The 23873-nt window shown below is 47.3% G+C and overlaps 1 protein-coding gene across 5 annotated transcripts; it reads right to left on the reverse strand.

Annotated features, from left to right (window-relative positions):
- Window positions 1-1217: 1217 nt before the first annotated feature.
- Window positions 1218-23136, reverse strand: mylk3 (myosin light chain kinase 3). 5 transcript variants are annotated; one of them, XM_023819210.2, is made up of 14 exons: window positions 22995-23136; window positions 17516-17683; window positions 16138-16234; window positions 15401-15755; window positions 13576-13991; window positions 13336-13441; window positions 11245-11338; window positions 9820-9929; window positions 8705-8846; window positions 8519-8589; window positions 7549-7677; window positions 5590-5742; window positions 2705-2840; window positions 1218-2220 (listed from the first exon to the last, which is right to left on the reverse strand). In XM_023819210.2, the coding sequence occupies exons 1-14, from the start codon at window positions 23070-23072 to the stop codon at window positions 2146-2148; spliced, it is 2130 nt and encodes a 709-aa protein (XP_023674978.2). In that variant the 5' UTR covers window positions 23073-23136; the 3' UTR covers window positions 1218-2145. The 5 variants fall into 5 exon arrangements, with proteins under 5 accessions (XP_023674978.2, XP_023674985.2, XP_023674993.2 ...); XM_023819217.2 differs by lacking the exon at window positions 17516-17683; XM_023819225.2 differs by lacking the exon at window positions 17516-17683 and having other exon boundaries at window positions 16138-16231; window positions 22995-23130.
- Between the last annotated feature and the right edge of the window lie 737 nt (window positions 23137-23873).

Genomic DNA, 23873 nt, shown 5'->3' on the forward strand with positions numbered 1-23873 from the left:
TTATTTCCTTGCTAGATATTCCACAGTGAACTGTAATTGATGTTCCTAAATGCTTCCACTTTGCAATAACAACAGAAATGTAGCCACAAAGTGGCAGACCATGTACAGTAACAAAGCTGGGTCGCAGAGTGTCGAGGCAATAGTGCGTAAAAGTCACCAACGCTCGGTTGACTCAATAAGTTCCATACTTCTTCTGGCATTAACCCCAGCACAAAAACTCTGGGGTGTGCTGGGAGCTTCACGGAATGGGCTTTCATGGCCGAACTGCTGCATGCAAGCCTCACATCACCAAGTGCAGTGTCAAGCATAGGATGGAGTGTTATAAAGCACACTGCCACTGGACTCTGGAGCAGTGAAAACATGTTCTGTGGAGTGACAAGTAATGCTTGTCTGATGGGCGAGTCTGGGTTTGGCAGATGCCAGGAGAACGTTACCTGCCTTTGACTGCATTGTGCCAGCTGTAAAGTTTGGTATAGGAAGGATAATGGTATGGGGTTGTTTATCTGGGGTTTGGTTTGCCCCTTAGTTCCAGTGAAGGGAACTCTTAATGCTTCAGCATACCAAGACATTCTGGACAATTCTGTGCTTCCAACTTTGTGGGAACTGTTGGGCTCTTTTCTGTTCTAGCATGACTGTGCCCCAGTACACAAAGCAAGGTCCTTAAAGACATGGTTGGATAAGTTTGGTGTGGAAGAACTTGACTGGCCCACACAGAGCCCTGACCTCAACCCCATCAAACACCTTTGGGATGAACTAGAATGAATGATTATGAGCCAGGCCTTCATTTCCAAAATAAATGCCTGACCTCATAAATGCTCTTCTGGAAAAATGGACAAAAATTTCCAGAAACACACTACAAAATCTTGTGGAAATCCTTCCCAGTAGAGTGGCAGCTGTTATAGCTGCAAAGGGGGAACCAACTCCATATTGGTGCCTATGGATTTAGAATGGAATGTCATAAAATGTAGGTGTAATGGCCAGGTGTCCCAATATTTTTTTGTTGATATGGTGTATTTTGCGTGAAATATACCGTGAAATATTTTCAGAAGAACTTAGCATTACGTTAGGATTGTCACCTACAGGTCACGATGACATTCGGCTTCAATGTCCTGGAGAGTAAGAGTGGGATGATTTTCTGTGAACGCTAATGCATATGTTTATGTACCGTACCACCCCCAGAAAAAAAGAAAATCATGTAATTGCATTATTATCTGCAATAAACATTAAACATGTTTTATTTAGGACTGAGTTTCCTAGTTTCCTTAATATTGCACTTAAAAATATTTTCTCCTTGCAATAGCCCATATCTTTAGAAATTCTCATCTCTTTATATAGGTGATCCCAGCTAGACCTACCTAACAGAAGTAAGTCCTACTAAAGGTGTGAAATTCCATGGTGCCTAGCAGTGGAGTATTTGTGTCTGTGGTGCTGTAGTGCCGTTCTGACATCTCTCTCCAGGTAATCGCTGCAGGTAGACCATTTCTAGCTGCGAACACAAATCGACATGCAGTCCCCCACCCTGAAATAAAACTTCAGAATTCTGATTAACCGCTTGCTTTGCTAGAGGACTGGTCAGAAATTTCCCACATAAAAGCACAGCATCTCATATCAATCTGTAAAAGGGACACACTGTAATGGAGTTGCTCCAAGGTGGGTTAAAGCGACCTTCACAGAAGGAACGAGAGGGAGACCCATGCTATTCTGAATGCAAATTTAAACCTAACAGTGTCCTTGTTAGCGGCAATTGCAATGAATTCCTCTGTTACAAACACTACTGTGTCATAAATATCATAGATCTATCAAAATGAATTCCATCTCTATGAAAACATACATACCTGTGCAAAATGGCAAAAAAAAAAATTAACATCAGGGTATGACTCAATTCACGGCAGCACGAAGCGTTAAAAATTCATTTAAATAACACACTTGAAATTAAATATCAATGCACAAAAAAACCCCGTATGGGAGAAAAATTGCAGTGTGCTCGATTATACTGTGCAATGGTGAGTTGAAAATAGCCTGTTATTTACTATTTGACATCAAAAATTGTAGTAAGGTTGTAAACTTGGGAAAAAGTACAATGTCTGTCTTGTGGTTTGTGTTGATCCGTACGGCGGGCGGGCGGGCAGGAAGTGGGTGGGGGCACTATGCCGGATTCGTAGACCGAAGGCTGTACATCCTCTTAAGCCGATTGGCAGCAGCAACTGCGTAGAAATGTTTCTGGGGGGGAAAGAAACATTGGAATCGTTCGTTTCATTTAGCTAATGATATTTACTTTTATTTACGACGCTTGCCGAGGGAGGGCAATTCTGTCACGCATTATATTAAGCACATATTTATAGAAAGGATAAACGCTGCCCCCAAATCTATGTCCTATATACACCACATCTTTCCCCCTAAAATGATTAGCATTCACACACAGGTGCTTTCCTCATGATCAGGAACAGCTTAATTAAAACATTAGCTTGGTTGTTTCAACCACTTAATCTATTGATTATGAATATACGAATAGACAAAATAGCACACATATTATGTATATATTAGTTGTATTTATTCTTTCTGTACTACCGTACAAAGACATTTCTCCTCACTGGGACCAGCAACATTCTGTCTTATCTTAACCCAAACGCCAAACTCATGATCTCTGCTCCAGGATCTCGGTAAGTATGTATAACACACAGGCCTCGGGGGTGGCCAGCCTCACCTTCCACTGCCGGTGAGCGGCCAGGTAGCGCTGTAGGTAGAGGTGGGATTTCAGGCGGACCCTCTTCATCCTCGCCTTCTCCTCCAGGTTGTTCAGCCAACTGTGCTTCATGCAGCCTGAGGCACTGAGGCGCCCACTGTGTCGGGAAGGGGGGGGGGGCACACGGGGGTGGAACGTTAGCACTCAAATCTATATTAATGCGCTGTTACGCGTGCTGTCAGATCGCATCTTAGCGGGTCGGTCACACTTCCAGCTGCGGGAAAAAATAGGACGTTGCGAGTTTTGATATTTACTGCATGAGGACTACTAATGATCAGGAGACATGGAAGCCTGCCGACCACACGCATGATTGTTATTCGAGTAACTCGGTAACGTTATTCTGCATTATTCAAACATTATTCGCAATGTAAAAAGCGAAAGAGACAGTAGAGATTAGAAAGAATGGGATATAAACTTTCCAAAAGGTGTAGGAAAAGATGTGACATTTTTGATATCAGCGATAAATAATACTTTTATTGGTCCCTGTGGGGAAATTCTCTTTATGCCTCCCCCAACTTGCTCTATGTAGGTGAGAGCAAGCTGGCTGTGAAGGGCAACCACCCATAGAGGCACCCAGGGAGCTGGGGGTTAAGGGCCTTTCTCAAGCTCCCATAGATGTGACTGTTCTGCCCAGGAAGGATGGACCTATCAAATGGGCCGATGGCAGATACAGAAGCTTAGCCCACTGAGCCACATGCTACCCTTTTTGTGTAATACAGATAGCAGGTCCTTTGGTCCAGAACTGGACAAATAAAATCTGTAACATTAAGGATATAAAATTTGGGAGGAGGCTAGATCTTTAGCCTTGGCCACTACTCCTGGTCTCAACCCTTGGAGATCCCTTAGATCAGGGGTGGCCAATCTTATCCAGAAAGGGCCGTCATGTATGCAGAATTTTGCTACAACTCCTTAATTAGATTATTAATTAGAGGACTGATTGACTGAAAAGTCCTCACACCTGGGTTTGAATAGCTGATCTAAAGGTTATCCCAAAAACCTGCGTACACACCGGCCCTTTGCGAGTAAGACTGGCCACCCCTGAGATAGATGATTCCGATTTACGCACGACGCCTAATGACCAGTTTCAGGAGAGGTCTGATATTCAAGTCAGTTGCTATTTGTTCATTGAAACAGTGAAAACCAGATGAGTACCATGGTTTATCTGAATCATTTGTGAACAAAAATTGCATTTTATTGCCCCTTGAGTGGAGTACCATTTGTAATCTAACAGAATCAATTAGTTCGGAGTAGAATGTGAAAAATAAAGTTGGGGGTTTGCTGTATGGTGTTCGCGATCAATGCCACAGATTTATACTCAATTGATATGATCTTTATGGCCTACATACTGCATAGGATTGGAAAAAAATCGACAATGGTTTCAGACACCGGTAATTGTAAGGGACTGACGATGTTCTCTTTGGATTTTAGAATAGAAATTCATCACAACCCCCCTTGTCTCCCCTGCCAGAGCTTAAAAACAGGGTATGCAAGTCATTCGCACATTCCTTTCTCTGATTCTGACATCAACACCCCAGTGCGATATCCGGGCATGGGTGGGCTGGCCCACTGCGTCTGACTCACACAGGACGCATCCAAACAATGTCTTCAGCGACAGCCCCCATACGTCACCGATCCCACCCCCTCCAGCTGTGAATTGCATGCTATTAGACAAATGTTTGCAACCCACGGAGAAGGTAGGAAAAAAAACGGGAGACTTGCTTACGTTGATTCTGGCATCACACAACAGCAGCCTCTCGATGGGTTAGTTACGGGGGTGGGGGCACACATCTGCCATCCCAAGCAGCACTGACTCATCGTACAATACTACACAATCCTATTGAATGGACCCACTCTCCCAGTGGCACTTACAAATGACAAAACTACACAGGAGACAGCCACATATCTAACAAGTCATCCCCTAAGGTCTGCCCTTTGATCTGCTGCAATTTCTCACGATAATCCGGGACATGAACCACAAAGGCTTCCGCGTCTCTCTGGCAGAGCTTTCTTCTTCTCTGAAAGTGGAAAGTTGATTTAATGCTTTCTGGAAATAACTGAATCAGAATTCTGCCGTAGCTTAGCCAGTTGAGTCTCTCCTACCGGCTAGTCTGATTGGTGTCTCGTGCATTTCTTTTTTTATTTTTTAGCAGATGCTACTGTCAGTGAATTCCACAGGATTCTAAAATATTTACAGCGTTTGCAAAGAAAATGTAATTCCTTGAGGGTACGCATAAATTCTACAGCGGTGTAGAGGGACGCGATCCAGAAATATTGAAACAAAGTACATTTCAATGTGATTTATTCACTCAAATTCTCATTGCCATGGAACTTATTACACTTACAAACGACATACCCAAGCGCCAACACACCAGATCTCATGGTAAATGCCATTCTGATCCAAAAAGTAGCTAATTTCTCACCCCTGAACTATAAAACCAGTTGGTGGAAGATTTGACAGAACATTGCAGCAATGTAGCCAGATCAGAGCCAATCAGATTTCAGTTCTCAAGGTGGGATATTAAATAGCTCAGGGTTTGATAAATCTGGCAGCCTGTCATGGTGTAAAGCTAACACTCAGCACAGAAAATATGACTGCAATGGACCATGTGATGATGCTATATCAGATCTTAAAATGACTGACAGGTCACTATGCTTGGTATGCTAGGCACCCATTGTTGCTGCCTGCAGCTAAATTTATTATCGTTATCATTCTTATTAGTTTCATCTTAAATATATCTCTCAAAATTAATCTTACACTTGATAGCATCTCTGTTAATTAGAACAATCAGATTAGCACAGAACACATTTTGTGTGTGATGCTGTACGGAATGCAGATGTGCATTTACCATTTTTCAGGGATCAGCAGTCTAAAAATGAAATCTTTGGCCTCCTCTGAGATGTTCTCGAAAGCATCAGCGTCAAAGTCCCAGTTGGAGTGTAGAATGTTGTTCATGGTCTCTGTGTCATTGTCCCCAAGGAACGGGGACAGGCCACTGAGGCTGCAGGGGACGGGAATGTGGTCAAACATTGAAAGCCTCATCGTCCATCATCCTTCCCTGTCCATCTATGGCTCTCTACACTTCACCTACTAAGTAATACTTTTTTTTTTCTTACTCCAAGTTAATCTAACTATGTATCTGTCCCAGCTGTCCACAGTTCTTCCCACCTTGGCCTGGATACCTCGACAGAAGAATTTTCACCCTGTTTGCGGTATCCACTGCCAAATGACTCCCTTTTTTCAGCACTCCGGGGTATGTGGTTAGCACTGACAGGCGCTTGGGGACACAGGCGGTGACAGGAGGTGCCGGTCTTTCTCATTAAGCCTCATCCTCACTGTGGTTCGGGAGGGACCCGGTGACATGCCATTCAACAAGGCTGCCCTGATCCAGACCCACCCACTTACAGCGATGGACAATATCGATAAAAACGTGGGAGTATCACCCCCTCTGGGAATGAAACAGACACGCAAGCTTAGCCGAAATGAAATGGATGAGTTTAATAGCAGGTGCACAGTTGACTTTAACTAGCTGGTAGGAAAAAGAGACAATGAAGGGAAGACATGAAAACATTATTTTTCCACAGGCAAAGTACTGGATGCATCTCCCTGAGAAACGCTCTACCCACATTCCATTTCCCCAGGTGACGCTCTACCGCTTTACCCACATTCTGTCTCCCTGAGCGACGCTCTACCCACATTCTGTCTCCCCGGACGACACGCTACACACATTCTGTCTCCCTGAGCGACACTCTACACACATTCTGTCTCCCCGGACGACGCCCTACACACATTCTGTCTCCCTGAGCGACACCCTACACACATTCTGTCTCCCCGGACGACGCCCTACACACATTCTGTCTCCCCGGACGACGCCCTACACACATTCTGTCTCCCCGGACGACGCTCTGCACACATTCTGTCTCCCCGGACGACGCTCTACACACATTCTATCTCCCCGGACGACGCTCTGCACACATTCTGTCTCCCCGGACGACGCTCTACACACATTCTGTGTCCCCGGACGACGCTCTGCACACATTCTGTCTCCCCGGACGACGCTCTGCACACATTCTGTGTCCCCGGACGACGCTCTGCACACATTCTGTCTCCCCGGACGACGCTCTGCACACATTCTGTGTCCCCGGACGACGCTCTGCACACATTCTGTCTCCCCGGACGACGCTCTGCACACATTCTGTCTCCCCGGACGACGCTCTGCACACATTCTGTCTCCCCGGACGACGCTCTGCACACATTCTGTCTCCCCGGACGACGCTCTGCACACATTCTGTCTCCCCGGACGACGCTCTGCACACATTCTGTCTCCCCGGATGACGCTCTACACACATTCTGTCTCCCCGGACGATGCTCTACACATATTCTGTCTCCCCGGATGACGCTCTGCATGTACTCTGTCTCTGTGGTAGCTCAAAGCAATGTCTTGTCTGCAGAAAGCTGCAAACGATGTGGCCTGTCAGGACACTGCAATGTTATACCAGCTCTAAGGCTGAACCACCTCTCACAGGAATGAGGCAGCTTCAGCTGGGATGCTTTGTTTTAAACTGAGGTCATGTGACCTGTTTTGTTTACTGAACTACCATGCCATTTGAAATAGTCTTATGATTAAAAAGAAACAGAAATGTGCCAATAAGTCTTGTCATTTTGATGATTAACCTTTAAAGGCACTTATGTAAAGAGTTAAAACTTTTTCTACATAGTAACTTTCTAAATATGCCATTTAACATTCAGAAGCCGGTTGCCATGTAGCTGTTACAGCGAGCGACATAAGAGGTGTTGTGTTACTCACAGCATGTACGTGATGACTCCTACACTCCACATGTCTGTGGGAAAGGAGACAAAATCGTAATTGACCACTTCAGGGGCCAGGAATTCTGGTGTGCCGAAGTTAACCTTGAGCTTCTCCCTTGGCCGGTACCTGAGAAAGCAAACGTTTGCAAGATGTTATACGAAGACAGGCCTGAGGAGAAGTCTGTCTCGGTGGGGGAGGATGTTGACCTTTGTCAGGCAGTTCAGAAATATGAAAATAGAACAAGGTCTCAGCCCACAGTGTTGCTGTTGGATCTGAAAAGGATCTGTAATAGATACAAAATAAGAGTAACTTTGCCACAGAGAACTTCAGGCCCCGTCATAAGGAATTTGGAGCAAGGCATGCTGGGTATAATGGTGATCAGGCATAGTGGTGAAGTACATAGTCTGTTACTTGTTCCTTTCTAAAAACCTACAAAAACATTTCACAGAAGACTCAAAAATGGCCATTTGCCTGGCAAAACAATTCCTGTTTACTGGGAAAAAAATAACCGCCACAGTGCATGGTGTGTTTTGTTTTTCATGGCTGCTGACTTCAGACCTGGTGAACAGCCCTTGAAGAGCCGAGCACGATCCTGGAATCCTGCTCACGGTAGCTGAAGGGTTAATGTGACAACAGGCTAAAATTATCCCCAGACCTGGCAACGGGAACAGACTCTGCCTGCCGATTAACCTTCACACACCTGGAGAGAGAGTCGGCTGCGGGGGACGCAAATAAAGTCGGGGACAGAACACCGGGGCAGCCACTGATAGTACAAGTGCATTGTGAGCGTCACCATCAGGGCCAGGTGTGTCATTCCTGCCCCCCCAATTGTAATGACTATTTGTGTCCAACAGAGGGCCCACAACTATCAGGGGCCCCATGCAACTACTTGGTTTGACTGGTGGTAAACACCGCTGCTGGTCACCATAACTCTTCCTCAGAAGGAATGTGAATACAGGCCACTTACTTTCTGGCGAGTCCGAAGTCAATGATCTTTATCTGATTGCCTGTGGCGGTCACACACAAAATGTTTTCCGGCTGTAGGGGAAAAAATAAACAAGCCCTGGGAAAACTGGGAGAATTTAAGGCTGTGTCTTAATGTAATAAAGGAGGACGGCCAATGGGTGGTTTGCGGTGGTGGAGATTGCTGTACCTTGAGGTCTAAGTGGAGGATGTACTGCTGATGAAGGTACTGCACGCCCTCGCAGATCTGCCGGGTAAACACGATGGCGTCCAGCTCCGTCAGCTGGTAATTCTCATCGACGATGCGATCAAACAGCTCACCACCTTCCACACTGTGAAACACCCCAGCCGAAAGCAGATCACATGGTCAGGACCACAAGAAGCAATACTGATAGGAAGATATCCATATTCCAAACCATCAATCCAGTACCAAGTCACTCACAGAGTAATATACGAAATTATAAATAGATTATATGATTCTCTCAGGTAAAGTAGTGCTTCAGAAACTCTCAGGGGAGGTTTTGATTTAGTACTCGAGCAAAATACTCGAATGCCGCAATGGAAGAATTAAATATCATAAGCTGCACTTGATTTTTTAATAAGGCAACTGAAGCTTACACCTGTAATTTGAGTATGCAAATCTAGTTCCTTAACTACTGTGCCACCTGCTGTTGGCATGTGAGAGGTACAGTCTCTTATTTGTCATAATATCCCACGGCAAAACATCCCGCATCCCCAGGAAATAATGAGGCCAATGCCAAGTGCTGTTAGAGTGGCAATTTTCAGAAGAGGTGTTCTTTTGTGTATCGCCGGGGCCGAAATTACCCTGCTGCGGTAAAACACTTAACTGCGCCCCGCATGTTGCATATTTAGCATGACAAAGGATGGCCCAGTCGCCTATAAAAGCGCTGCTAAAAGCATGCCAGCGATTATGTACCGCACTGTTTGTTTGTGGCAAACGTGGGTGGCCGTGTGTGGTGCACGTCCAATCAGAAAGCGGAGTGGGACAATGCACGTTCCGGGGAGAAGAGAGCTCCAATGAGATCATTCATAAGAAAACACAGTGTAGGGAAAAAAAAACAAAACAAGTACATCTAAATGCTGTTTCCTGCGATGTTTCATTTTACATCCCCAATCTGGTTTAATTGCAACACATGACCAAAGGCTCGTATGGTCAATCAATGAAACGGCAGCTAACGTAACTCGACGTCTTTGTTAAAATAAAGAGAGCGTGATCTGATGTAGAAATGCTGTGACTACATTTTTTTTTGCCGGAGGCGCCCGTCACTCCAGAGGAAGACTCACTACTCCATGATGAGTGTCAGATTGGTTCGGGACTCGAATGCGTCGTAGAGCTGGATCAGGTTGACATGATTCAGCTGGTTCATAACCCCGATTTCATTCTTCACTTCATCCTGTGTTATGCAAGGATAGAGGATGGGGGTGTGAGCATTCGAGTCACTCGAAAAACAAGGTACACAGCAGGTGCCGAAAATCCCTCTCAGTGCTCGAGATTTAGTTAATGTTGTTTTTTTTTTTACTCTACAGGTTGATTGCATATCGTACAGCTTTGCAGTATAAGATGTATTAATTCATTAGTCTGAACATGCTCACTTAGGTAATTGAGGTTAATTGTCTTCTTAAGGCACACATGCACACGGCCTAAACTTTTCATTACTTTGGAACGAAATCTTTAACTTTATGGGCAATAGAAGAAATTTTGCATAGAACATACATAGTCACAATAGACGTAATGTTAATCTTTTGCATATGATGCCAACCAAAATACAAATAAAGTGCAAAATGAAAGTAATGTTTTATTTAATAAGCTGCAAATGAATCCTGAAGGAAAAATTGGCACTTAAATCCGATGAGTTAGCATTTTACATCTTCTTTTTACAGACTATGCAGGCTGCAGGGATACTGCAGTATTTTTAAGGGTTGTGTTTTCCACCCAAAGTCACTCACGACTCCATGAAGTGATCCGGATTCGTAAAACAGTCACGCCAGAAGCCGTGTCTTTGATTCCGTAACTTTATACTGCTTTGCACGACAGGCACCATTAATTCTGGGAAGACTCACAGCGTCGACGTGGGAAAACGCAGCGGGCGCGACGAGCTATGTCCCGAACAAAGGGCTTACCATGAAGCACGTATCGCATCGCTCCCTGCTGCTGTGCATTAGGCGTCTGCCGTCTCGCAGGCATCGCAGAAATGCGTCTCCCAGAGTGTTAGCGCGCAACAGGTGCAGGGGTGGGGAGCTGCGTGCGTTTGTGTTTGTGTGTGTATAGAAAGAGGGGAGATTTATGGTAAAAGAGACTGATTTCACAACCACGGTCCACCCGGTGAAAAAACCTGCTTTTGAAACGCTAAATTCAGGGCTTTTGCGATGCCAAAATTATCTTCCACTTGGACGCTGATGAGACTACAGCCTGAAGCAGATGAAGAATCGGTGTAAGTGTTATCATACTCATGTCTGGTTGTCCCTGGTAACTCAACCGTGAGGGGGTTGGGGGTGAGTAAATAGTCGTGAAATAAATAGGTGAAGTGAAGTAAATAGTTAAGGTAGTTGAAGACTTTAGGACAAAGAGGGACTGAGGGGGTGGACGGAGAGAGGGAACACCTGTCTGTCAGCAGCGAGAATGTGTCAGTATGGGGGGGGGGGTTGCCATCGGCGGCTCGTAAATCACGTTCACAGGAACAGATGGACAGACGCAGTGTGCACACTCACCCTGTTCTTCATGCCCTTTACTTTTATAATCTTGGCTGCCAACGTCAGGCCCGACGAGAGCTCGGCGCACTTGTGGACCTGGCCAAACCGGCCCCTGCGGACACATGTGGGGTGGGTGGGGGGGGGCAAGCATGATGAGGGGGTGTCAGCTAGGGTTCGGCACCGCTGGAGCACTTGGAGTTAAAGGTCTTGCTCAAGGGCACCATTGCTCTGAATTCTACAGCATTCAAACCTGCTACCTTCCAGACATGTTGCCACGTTCCCGCCGAGCTACACAGCGGCCCGTCAGACAAAACAACACAGAATGTTTACTCATCTCTAAGGTCCTTTCCTACTGGACACACTATGGTAACTATAACCATGGTAACTATAACTAACCACAGTGCAGCGATTGCTAGAGAATAGGGAAGCCATATTTCTAAGTCTTTCAATGAACTCTAGTTCCCGTTCACGCCTCTCATGGCTTCAGTGTTGCTCTGGGGGTTAGGATGCTGTGCCTGTGATTAGAATGTTGCAGGTTCAAATCCCAGCAGCAGCTGAGCAATTTTGCCATTGGGTCCTCGAGCGAGGCCCTTAACCTGCAAATTTTTTGGGTACTGTCTGGTCCTGCTTTCTCTAGTGTATATTGTTTTGGATAAAAGCATCTCTTAAATGAATTAAATATAAATGCCTTGCTTGGATCAGCGTGCCATGCCGGGCCTTTTCCGGCTACACTGCACTCCTGCAATTTGGCCCCCGTCCAGACTGTACCAGGCAGGTCTCCCTGGCTCCTCATCAGCCCCACACGTGATGGACAGTTCAGAGCACCTCCCCGATTGCAGGCTTTTTTATCATACCGCTTTAAAAGGCACAGGGAGTACGGCTCGGCGGAGTGAACACCAGAAGCAAACAAACAGCGGAAAGGCTTAGTGCAGTGTAAAAATAACCGCGGTCCGCATTAAACAGCCCGCGAGCCGGCCACTTCCTCCCAGGGAGTCACTGCAATGGTGTCTCGCTAGGGGGGTACACACCAAAACATGTTGCCATGCACTGCGTGCAGGGCATGCAGTCTGTGTTTCTCTTTAACCCCCCCGCCGATCTAATCGCGGCATATCAGGATACCAGCAGCACCGCCGGCCTGCCGTGATCTGCACCAGCTCTGCCGGCCAATGTAACTGAACAGAGAGCGGAGAGGCAATTCTGATGGGCAGCACTCGGGGGCTAAAAATAAGAGCCGGCCTTATCAAAGCGGCGAGGCAGCGGGTGGGGGGGGGCCACGGGGGAGCGACTGTGGTCCGGCATGCCCCTCCTCCCACACAATGTGTGCTTTTAGGACCACTTCAGATTCCCGGAGAAAACTGCAGTCAGGATTTCAAGGGCGAAATTACAGATGCTGCAATTCCCCTCTTCCAAGATGTCAAAAGTGCCCAAAATACGGAGTTACAGGCCAAAATGGGAAACAGGGATTCTGTATGGAAGGTTACCATGGAGCATGGAGGGGACTCCAGATAACCGTGCTGTTTTGGCTCTAGGAAAGCAAATACCGTGTAGTGCAGTGTATATATGCATTTGCGCATATACTCTTATGCTGTATATTCGTAAAGATATTTATATTCATATTTCATTTCATAACAAGACATTCAATAACACATTTAAAACAGCAAAGTAAAAAAAAATAATATTAGTGTTACTGAAAATATTGAATGGAAAAACCAGAGAAAACGAGAAAAGAATGAGTAAAAGGGGCAGATTCCTTCTTCGCCTGCCGCTGCAGATCCGAGATGAAAAGCTAAATCATCCAGGAGAGGGAAATGGGCACCAGTGTTATCAAATTTCCGTGTGAAAATGATCTGCGGTAGGTAGATGAGTTTGTGAAAGTGCTCGCTCTTCCCGAGTTTGGGGGCTGGCCGTACTTTCTTACGTGTGAATTTACCCCAGCTACATGTCCGCCTGTCCCCGCTGTGCGCTGACCTCCCTGCCTTAAAAACAGGCGGGCGAGTTGGTTATTACCGTGAAGTAAGAGGCTCCATTACAGGCACGCTCTTCCGAGACTCCCACTCTGCCACTGATGTGATTAATGATGATCCTGGCAGGGGGGCCGATTACACTCACCCTCCCAAGACTTCGTTGGACTTGACGGCATAATAGGTGCCCATGGGCACCTGCTTGGCGCTGACGATGCGGTGCTCGAACGGGGCCGGCTGGGGGGGGCAGTCGTCTGAAAATGGAACATGACAGAACAATTGATCCGGCTGGCCGTTGCCGTGCTCGTTGCTATGGATACGGACCCCAACCTAAATTAACAGCGATGGCTGGCGAAGTTTCGCAGAAAAAAATGGGCGTTTAACTTGCCAATGATAAGATGTGATTCTGGAATCTTCCTCTTCACAGCGCCCGTCGCTGGGCTCAACTGCCTGGTGCTCGAGACCTCAAGATTCTTCTGTGGTACATCTGGCTGCGTCAGCTTGGTGACAGCGGGGGCTGGGGGGGCCTGGTCAGCCTGGGAAGGTTGCGGGATGACCTCTGGCTTGGGCTCCGCCTCCAGATCCAACCGACTTCCCGGCCCGGTGCTGCCCCCACTGGCTTCTGGCATTTCCGAGACGGCGAGCTCCTCCGCGGGGCTCGCAGATGTGGCTGCAGGGCTCTGGGCCGTGTGCTGTTGCCCCTGGGATGGGGCTGAGGACAGATCCCTGCACTCAGCAGCCACCACCAGCTCTGGGACTGGCACCTCCTGGTCGCCTACGCCAGTGACATCCCGGCCAGCCTCGCTAATGATAAAGGGCACAACGAACGTTAGCGTTGCAACAGAGACAGCGAACTCCGGAAAATGATCCCATCATTCCTGTGCAGCGCATACAAATTACAGGAAAAAAAGACAAAATAGTAAACAAACATCTGCAGAATAATCGCTACCATGCATTATCAACCTTCCCAACCACAAGGCCCAGTTAGTCAGCATTCATCATGCCAGTGGCCCAGGGAAGAGGGGGTCCCTCAGAACGTTTTGCTGACTGGGGATCATCCATCCATCCATCCATCCATCCATTTCCTATTCCCATTTGTCCTATGCAGGGTCACAGGGGTCCAGAGCCAAACTCAGTCCCTGGTCCTGAATTAACAGTGCTAACTGCTGCCCCTTTTGTATTATTAATATTGTTAATATTGTTATTTTAATTATTTTTTAAAATTATTATTATTATTATTACTATTATAGGGCGCCCTAAACATGATGTCATACACAGACACAGGGCACTGGGGAAGCCCCTGACTGCACGTTAGGATTGTGGGGGCTGGATCACCCACAGCTGACTCGCATGACCATGTGGAAAACATGTAAACATCATGTGATTTCTGAGCAGATGCCATAATCCAGAGTGTCTTACACAGCTCACATCCCAATACGCTCATCCGTCTGCTCATTTTAATTTCTAAATATGTTTATTTAAGTAGTTTTGCTTGAGTGACTTAAATCTAAAGATAAATGAGTCCCTGCCCAGCACCCCACCTTTCTGCTTTATGTTCCCCTCCTTCCACGGTATCCAAAGGCGAGTCTGCGAGGGGTTAAGTTTCTGTCCCCATGGCTGCAGTGTGTCCCTGTTTTTTTGTCAATTCATCTGGAGTGCGACAAGGGGCACAATCACGGCGATGGAGGCAAATGATCAGCCCCGTGTAATTTCGCCGTGCCCCCGGACCGCGCATTCGCCGCATCCGCTGCGTGTTTCCTCATGAAAGCCGGCACGCAATTGAGCGCCTTTCATTTTGAGAATAAAAAGGCAGCTGGTTGACGTGGCTAGCCCATTCTGCTACCCCCCCACCCACGACCAACCCACATTCTGCCTCCTTTCACGTCAGGAAGGACGGCCCACGTGTCTGGCTTTCCGGAACGCCTGCCTGCCTTGACCTCGCGCCCGTGGATGGCACTCGGAATGACCGGCAGTTGGGGAGTGAAATGAAGAAGCGGAGGGTGTTGCGAGCCGTCGCTTTTACAGGGTGCGCATGTGTGACGCCCATAGCATGGGTATGTGGAATTGACTCTCCTGACTAATGGTGTGTGGCACTCGTGAGGTTAAAAGGGACACTGCAGAGAATGTGTGTGCGTGCATCTGGAGAAATGGTGCACCTACATGTGATCTTTCTGGAATGCTATAGGAGAAAATGTCGTGCGCTGTGCTCATACCTCTTCAGCTCTGTGGGCTTCGTCTCCTGGGCTTCGCTTTCTGCCAACCTGGCCTCTGCACCCACGCAAACCCCTTCCACCTCGTCGACCTTCTCCAGAACATCTCTGCCAAGTTCCTCTAGGCTTTCTACATCCTCAAGAGCATCCTTGGCAAAGGTCTGAGTTCGCGTAGGCTCTCTGCTCTTGTGGGTGACCTCCTTCGGCCTCCTGGGCACCTTTGCACTTACATCGCCGCTCTGCTGGTCCGGTCGGGCAGCGGCAGATGGGTGTGACTCCAGGGGCCGGCTCTGGCCAGGAGTAGAGATATCCATGGTATTCCTAATCTCTGCTGCATCGCTAGGAGTCTGGGTGGCATCTGGAAGAATGTGGCAGGGATCAAAACAATAGCTCCACATTTAAGTAAACATAGCAAAACATGGAAAAAGAAACCTGTCAGATACTGGTATCCTGTAAAGGATTAAGCCCTTTCTAAAATGAGCGAATAGGATACTGAAGGCCACTATCACTTTAATTAAATGTAGCCTCTTTCACATGCAAGATTTTGCCACTAATATGATTTCTGCAGTGGGATCAAGAGGCGGGCAGTTTATTGCATACGTAAAAGCACCACTGGAAAGCTATTGCTAAGGTATTTGTGTTAGAATTACCAGCAGATTAGCGCTAACGGTACATTTCCATTTGTGCGACCAAGCCGATTGTCATCAGACAGAGAGGAAACAGACAATGTACAGACTCACTTTCTGGGGATCTCCCAGTGTCTGGCCCGACCTGGGTCCCTTTATCGCAGAAAGAGAATTTAGGCTTTACGCTTTTGTCGTCCGATTTGTCCTTCTTCTGCCAAGAAACAGAGATAGTTACAGGCGTACCGGACGAGGACGAATGACACCAATTTCTCAGACCGCCGGAGCGTGACCTGACCTCTACATTTCTGCGGCAGAGCGTGACATGGAAGTGGCTTAAAAAGTGACATGTAATCACAACATTTCATGCGGCAGAACATTTATAATAGTGTGAGGTTGACGAAAAAATGTCTTGGCAGCTTGGGTAATTACAGAGCTTGTATGTTAATGCGGATGAAAAGGCCTCTTTTGATACAGGTAGCATAAATCTACACACTTTACAGTATTAAAATCAGCAAGTCTCTCTGGATTCGGGACCAGCTACTAGCCAATTAAATGGATCCTTTTTCAGATGTTAGAGGGGAGAAAAATCAAAAGCTGAATGATGAAGACCCCTTTGCATTCAACCACCTTTAGTTAAAATCTCCGTAATCTGATCCCAAGGAACGTTTCACTAGGACCCATGTAATTATGGTATTTATTACACATTAGTGTGTCTTGCACCATGCTTGTCAACACAACAGCAGATCTGTCAATTATAAAGGCGGAGCTTGTAATTCATCTTATACTTCAGCGATATATATATATAGAGTATATTCCCTCGGCATAGATTAGTGATTTTAGTGGCATATGCTCTTTGTGACAATGATACTAAGTTGCTTTACAATTTTAAGTGTAAGCTCACTAATGGAGTTCAACATTCTGTCAGATTTCCCCAAGTAACTGGGCAAGATCATCAAAGGCCTAATAATTAAACAAATTTACATCAATTAAAGAAACTGCCAGTTGTAAAAGAAGCCCATACTGTTTCTGTCTTTCCAAGTGAGGCCATACTTTCCTACAAGGACTAATGATTACTGACAAGTCCTTTTTCAAGGAATTCTTTTATGGAAGTCTTTCTCGAAATGTCCAGGACAAAAAGCAGACTGAATCACATCAGATCTGATGAAGCGTTATTAGCACTCTGCCAGCAGTCCCCGCTGAACTCACATCCGCTAATTGTTCACGCGGCACATTCACTTAATCATTGTAACACGAAACTAGTCTTGAAAACATGCTGTGACTCATTAGAAGTGGAACTTCAGTGCGGCTCGTTCGCGGATGCCGACAGTAAGGGGATCAACACCCAGCAGAGCCTGCCGTAATGCCTGGCTTCGCTTAGTGAACCGACGACAGTTATAGCTCCACGAACCAGCCCCTCTGTCCCGGGCATCACCACCAGTGTCGGGCTGGTAGCAAGTTAGCACGCCAGTTTTTCTGGTCTGGATCCACTGACCTCCTCTGCGGCCCCCGTCTGAGGCACGGAGCCCCTCAGGATGAAATCCACGATCCGAGAGCTCCGGAAGATGTCGGCCAGGTACGCCAGCACTTTGTCGGCGGTGGAGACAGAACGTCCGATTCCCTCCATCTTCTCCCGCTGATGTCGGTTCTCTTGCTGGAGGCTCTGGAGCAGCGATACAGTGTCACCGCACAGTGTCCTGACCTCGTCTAGAATGCCTGCCTGGCACCTCCGGGCCGCCACCACCTCCTTCTCCTGCCCCAGTCGGACCACCTCCCTCTCCAGGCTCCCAATTCCCCGGCACACCAAGTCCAGTCTCTTCAGCACCTCTGCCTGGCTGTCGGAGATCTGCTCCACCTTTGCCTCCAGCAGGTTCAGCTTGACCTCCACGCCACTCAGGCTGCTTAGCAAGGTGTTGGCAGGCTTCTTGGCTCCCGGAACCGGCCCGGCCTTCCCACCGTTGTCCAGCCTGCCCCCCTCGTACATCTTGGCAATGCAGTTGGCCAGAGTTGCCTGCTTACTCATCGTTCCAGGTGCTCACAGTATTCACAGATGACACAGTTTGGAGGGAGAAGACCCGACGGAGGAAAGACCTGCCTTAATCTCGCCTCAGTCCATCCACACCGTCAGTAGCTTCCTATTTTAGCTGCGTCTGTCTCCCCAGGAGCCTGAAGTATGTCTGTTTTTCCCACTCGCAGTGTTCGTCGGATCCTGTTGTCTCTACGTACCAGGAACATGACACCACTTAAATAAACACCTCAGCCAGGATATGCTATCGGTCCACTTGTTGCTCTCTGCCTCCACCTCCCGCCCCCCCCTCCCCACCAGCAGCCAGTCCCACAGCTACATTGATGTCACAGAAATATTTAAATTTGGTTTGGAAGATGGCGATGACCGACCGACACGCCGGGAATGATCTTTGGAAAGCCACCGCCACCTGCCAGGGCAGAGAAAGACGTGTCGTACGAGAGGAAAAGGTGATCGCTTTAGTCGCTGACCCTGTCAGTCCGCTGTTTCTCATCTTGCTGGTCTGAAGTACGCACCTTTTTTGGGCCAGAGGGTGGGCCAGGGGGGTGAAAAAAATGTCAAAGGCCCCCACAGCTGTTGCATTTCATGGAGCTGGTGCTGTGTCCCCTGGGACTCTGCCCCCACCATAACATGGGGGCCTCTTCCTTTGACATTGGCTGACCCGGTAATATGATTATCTGTAGGGAATACAAAATGGCCGATATCTTGTTGGCCTTACCTTTAAGGGCCCCCCTCGCTCTCCCAGCCCTCTGATTAGTCGTCCTAATCGGATGCCTGTTCAAAAGACTAGGGTTGGTCTCTAGATGGGGTCCTTGCTTTCACCTGACTAGCTTCACAGCAGGTTTTGAGGTCTTTTTGAAAAGGAAGGGCATGGAATTCAAGAAAATGCTCTTAATCTGTTGGCAATGAAGATTCTGTAAGATGCGATAGATAGAGACAAACCACCTTCCAGCCCACTGGCAAAAACACTGGCCTCATGTTTTGCTATGTTCATCAGATGGCATGTTAGCCGCAACCTTAATATAGTGGGACACAGACCTCCTGGCCAAACATGAAATGAGGCCAGCGAGTGTCACTGCCGCCCCCCCACCCCCCCACTCCAAACTCCAGCACCAAACAGCTGTCTTACGCAACAGAGATGCTTCGACAATAAATCTCTGGTATCTGCGTTGCCTGCCAGGTAAAGGGGCGAAGCCACATGGCTTCCATGAGCTGCCCGTCTGTCCGTCGTCTGTCATTTAGGCTTAAAATCGCACTGAGAAGTATCCCAAGTCAAGGGATGGCCAGGGGAGCGAACTGCAGAAACTGCTCCGTGGAGGAAACACCCCTCACCTTGTGGTGGATTGAAGCCCCCTCCGTATCTGACAATTTCATGCAGCAGAGGGTGGTGCTGAGAGCCGGATTACTGCCCGTAACCGTCAGCCTCTGGGTCCCACACTAAGCACGTCAAGGCAGTTTACTCTACTAAAGGACCCAACCGTGAAGGAAGCGACACGTCACAATTCTTGTTCTGCATTGTTTCCTCCACAGACATTTTTTGCACTAAACATAAAATTTATAAATGCCGCTATATTACAAATGGTAAAATTTAATGACCACAAAGCTCCTGGGAATATGAGCTACCGTGAATGCTGACCCAAACACATAGCATCGCACCCGAGCCCAGAGTTGGACATGATCCTGGATGGCTGTGTCTAGCTGGTGGCCCCTTCAGGAGAGAAATGACTTTGTTCCAGGTCCTCGAATCTACTGCCATTGGATAGAGCTGCCCTCCCCAGCCCGCTCTCTGGGGGCTTATCTGGGGGAGGGGTGTGGGTTGAGTGAACACAGGCCAGAAAATGACCCATCGGTAATCACCCCTCCACCTCTGAGTCATCAGAGTGATGTCATCGTCGAGCTCCCCCAGGTTCTCTAAACTCGCAGTGTTGGCATAATAGCGACAAGTCGCGGTTATATAAAATCAACTGTTACATAAAGTGTGTTTCATTTTAGATGTTCAGGACATACAGAGACTGACAGAGTGCATCGGAGGTTTAAGGTAAAATCTGGGAATGACTCAATCTGCATAAGAAACCCTGAAATACAGAAAAGGCATAATATATAGTCAGCTTGTGAGAACTCCAGTGTCAGTGAGTCCTCCCAAAAAGACGACATCAGCAAATTCAGCTCCATGACGATCCCTTGCTAACAATATAACTTTCCACAGTTTTGTTATTATTCAATGGCATATGAGTTTGTGATTAGGGGACACAACTTAATAATTTAAGTACAACAGTCCGTTTATTGGGGGAATGAATAAAGCCAAATTAAATACTGGGGGGACGTGTCTCCCCCAGTTCCTACACCCCTGGCTTTATTATTGTTTGATAATTGGCTTATATACTCATTATTTATAACACACCATATATTCCACTGTTATGATGTACCGCACTGCGAAAAAAGTACGGCAGTCAAAGAAGATAATACTTAAATGCTCTTCCTGCTGATGTAAACCTATGATTTTATGTCTGTCAAAGTGTGTCAGCTTAGCCGTTTCAAAACCTCTCCTAAAGTCACCCCAGTATTTGCAGCAACCATCCAACGTACCCATGTATTTTTTTACTTGACAACTAGTATACCATACTACTCAAAACTTCATCCAGTTATTTCACTAATTCCATTGACTAATTCATCGAGTTAGTGGTCAAATTTAACGATTTCGTGGAATGGCTATAGGTGCCCCAGAGGAGATGTCAGGCAACTGAAATGGTTCAGGATATCAGTGACTTTTTAACAGAGGAAATTGGAGGAGCGTTTCAGAAATCTCCAGGCAGTCTGCAAAGACTGTGATGTAAATTAATGCAAAGGACCGTTTGACTGAATCGACACAGAGGTCCGACGTGCTGTGATCTCCAAAGCCTCCAAGAACGATGAGATTCAGTTCTGTCACAGTGATTCATTTACATAAATTTCAGCGCAAATGGGCTGTTAGTCCAGGCTTACAACCTTCAGAATGTATCGCAAACTTGGGATGGAAACTGCAAACTCCACATGTATCGCAAACACACTCACGGCCCGGGAGGAGACAGCAGCTGCTTGTTGGTTTTAGGGATTTGTGTGCTTGTTTGTTTTTGAGCAAAGTAGACACTTTTTTGCATAACCATTTTTGTTTTCTTAAGGCTTGTTTGCTCAGTTCAGCACTGTTGACTTCAGGCTCCGGCAAGGACAATCCTGGGAGGGAAAAAATAGGACCCCTCCTAGTCTGTCATCATAGCTGCTGCTTGTTTCCATGAACATAATGCCCCATAGAACACATACCGAATTATTTCTTAGTACCAAAGGACAGAACATTCTGTACCAATGGCAGAGTTTCAAAAAGACTGCCAGTTAGAAAGTGATCTCTAGCAGTTTGTGAGCGCTTGCAGCTCTCGTTTGCTCTTGGAGAGACCGCATTTACGATTTGCCAGGCCCATGACCCTTGAGGTTCATCTCAAGCACCTCTCAGCCCCAAGGTATGGGGATGCACTGCTTCCTCAGATCCGAGGGGGATTACGATGGGCCGGGGGGCCGTGGCAGACATTATAGCGTGTGGCGGGTGACATAGCCCACTTGTCCGGAGGGCAGCTTCTTGTGAAGTTGCATTACAAAACAATACGCAGCCATACTATTTGATGTAATTGCCTGTGCTAATGTCACGCTTTGTCTAAGCCCAAGCCTGGTGACATAGCAACCAGATTCAAGCCCTAGTTTCACATGCACTGCGAAATCGAAAAAAAGTCCAGAGACGCGGGGAGATGAGGGTGTGAAAATGATGATATTCTTGCCCACTGGTGACTGACTCACCTGCTGAGCTGCAGATACGACTGTATTAATGAACTTCTGTGGTGCTACCTGTGAGGCGACGGGCCGTGCGCATGAACATACCGACACACATAAACAAACAGCCAGTGTCATCCTATTAACCTTCCATCAAAAACAGGACTTCCAGCGTCCTTTGCTGGTCTGATAAGCCTCATGGACGGATGAATCTATTCCTCTCAAGCCTGGTGGTCTTATTCCCCTCCCCCCCACCTTCTCAGAACCAAGCTAGTGGTGAAAAAAACATGAATTTGGAAAGAGAGAACTTGATGATATAAGACAGGGTGGACAACATAAGACACAAACACGTCTCTCCCTTTAATGTCGACCAGTGCAGCACATTAGTTATATACACAGATTCGGAGAATTTTGCACTCATGCCCACTTACCATGCACCCATTCACAGACTATTAGTTACACAACAAGCCAGGCCTGTTAATGAGATACTTGTATTGTGCTAATTCACATGTAGAACTCTTTGATTTAAAAAGACCTGTCCCCAGTGGGCCAGTAACAGCAGACAGACCAGAGACATGGCAAAAATTAACAATAATTATAAATCAATAACTCGGCTGCATTAAACAATAATTAGTTCCCTTTGACAAGATGTTCCAACATTTTCAAAGGGATTTCCATATTGTGTATTCTTAAATCACCATACGCATATGTAAGCCAGCAGACCAGTCAGTGTCTACATAGGTGATGGGTACCACATGTTACGGAAGGTTCTCTGTCCCTGTTTTGACAAGAGATGAACTAAGAACAGCCAATACAGGGTAAGTGAGAAAATCATTTATACACCCATCAGATTCAAAGTGTGTGGACACACATCAGCTGCTCAGTGATAATGCCACTCGCCAAGGATATGTTAAACCGTCTATGATCCAACAAGAAAAGCATGACGCAGTTTTTTAAAATAATCCAACGCACCGCATAATACGAGCCCCAATAATCATAATCTCGAACACGTGCTGGAACGTCGCCTGGAGTCTGACATTTAACCTTGTTTGTTCTTGTTTGTTTTGACACGTGGGTGCTGTGGATTTAAATGAGTCCCCGTTCTAAATGAACACAACACGCTTTTTTTTTTACCGCCCGGTCAGATTCTTACCGTGAATTTGCGGATGTAGTCAGAGACGCTGAAACCGGCGGTGCTGAGCAAAAGAGATCGATAGACAGAGGTGCTCATTACTGTTTGCCCCGTGTCAGCGTCGTAAGGTCTGCCATTCCTGGCGGGGTATCAGAACAGTGAGGTAAGTGGGGGGGGGGGGGGGGGGGCAGTGGAGGTGCGGGAGGGGGTGCAAGTGGCAGGGAGTGGGGATGGAGTGGTGTGGAAACATTCCGGAACGGACTGGAATGGGCCCTTATCTTATCAGCCCCTCCAGTGGGTATTTGTGCCATCCCGCCCGATAGTCCCGCCCCCCACCACATCCGCCAGCCACTTCCTATGTGGAGATAACAGCCGTTTCAGATTAAACCAAGTATGCAGCAAATATGAGAGCTGCACTTATTAATAGCGGGAAGATCTGGGGCTGCTTTGGGCCCCTCCCACACTGGGGGGGCTTCCCTTTACCCCCCCACCCCAGCTTTTCTTCCGCTCCTTCACCCCTTGACCACTCCTCCTGTGCTTCTCCTTAATGGGTACAGAATCCCCCTCCCCCCCCCCAACAAAAAACCTCTCCCATAAACAACGATGCAGCAGTTCCAGCTCACCCAGCCAAGGCGTCTGTAGAACACCTGAAGGACCAACGTCTATTCTACAGTGGGCAAGGAGGATGGCAGAAGGACCCTCACATTCGCAGCTGCCAGGCAGGAGAAGGGAGAGGGTTTTACCTCAACACAGTGCAGCGATCTGCTCACTGCAGAGAGAGAAGGTCCTGGAATGGAGACGGGGGTGATACATGTGGTGGCCGGGCGTTGCAGAGCTGGCGAAGACACCCCAGATGTCCTTGGGTAGTTCTTCCCAGCTGGAGCACCTCAATTAGCAGTG

The sequence above is a fragment of the Paramormyrops kingsleyae genome, chromosome 11 (assembly GCF_048594095.1).
Source record: "Paramormyrops kingsleyae isolate MSU_618 chromosome 11, PKINGS_0.4, whole genome shotgun sequence".
NCBI classification, from domain to species: domain Eukaryota; kingdom Metazoa; phylum Chordata; class Actinopteri; order Osteoglossiformes; family Mormyridae; genus Paramormyrops; species Paramormyrops kingsleyae.

Excerpts from the sequence above, each read along its gene's own strand:
- mylk3 (XM_023819182.2), bottom strand. The coding sequence starts at position 18,043 with ATGAGTAAGCAGGCAACTCTGGCCAACTGCATTGCCAAGATGTACGAG. Across the intron at positions 8,590-8,704 it reads TCCTCCACTTAGACCTCAAG|CCGGAAAACATTTTGTGTGT; the intron begins GTACAGCAATCT and ends TTTCCCCTACAG. Across the intron at positions 2,221-2,704 it reads CCGCTCACCGGCAGTGGAAG|AAACATTTCTACGCAGTTGC; the intron begins GTGAGGCTGGCC and ends TTTCCCCCCCAG.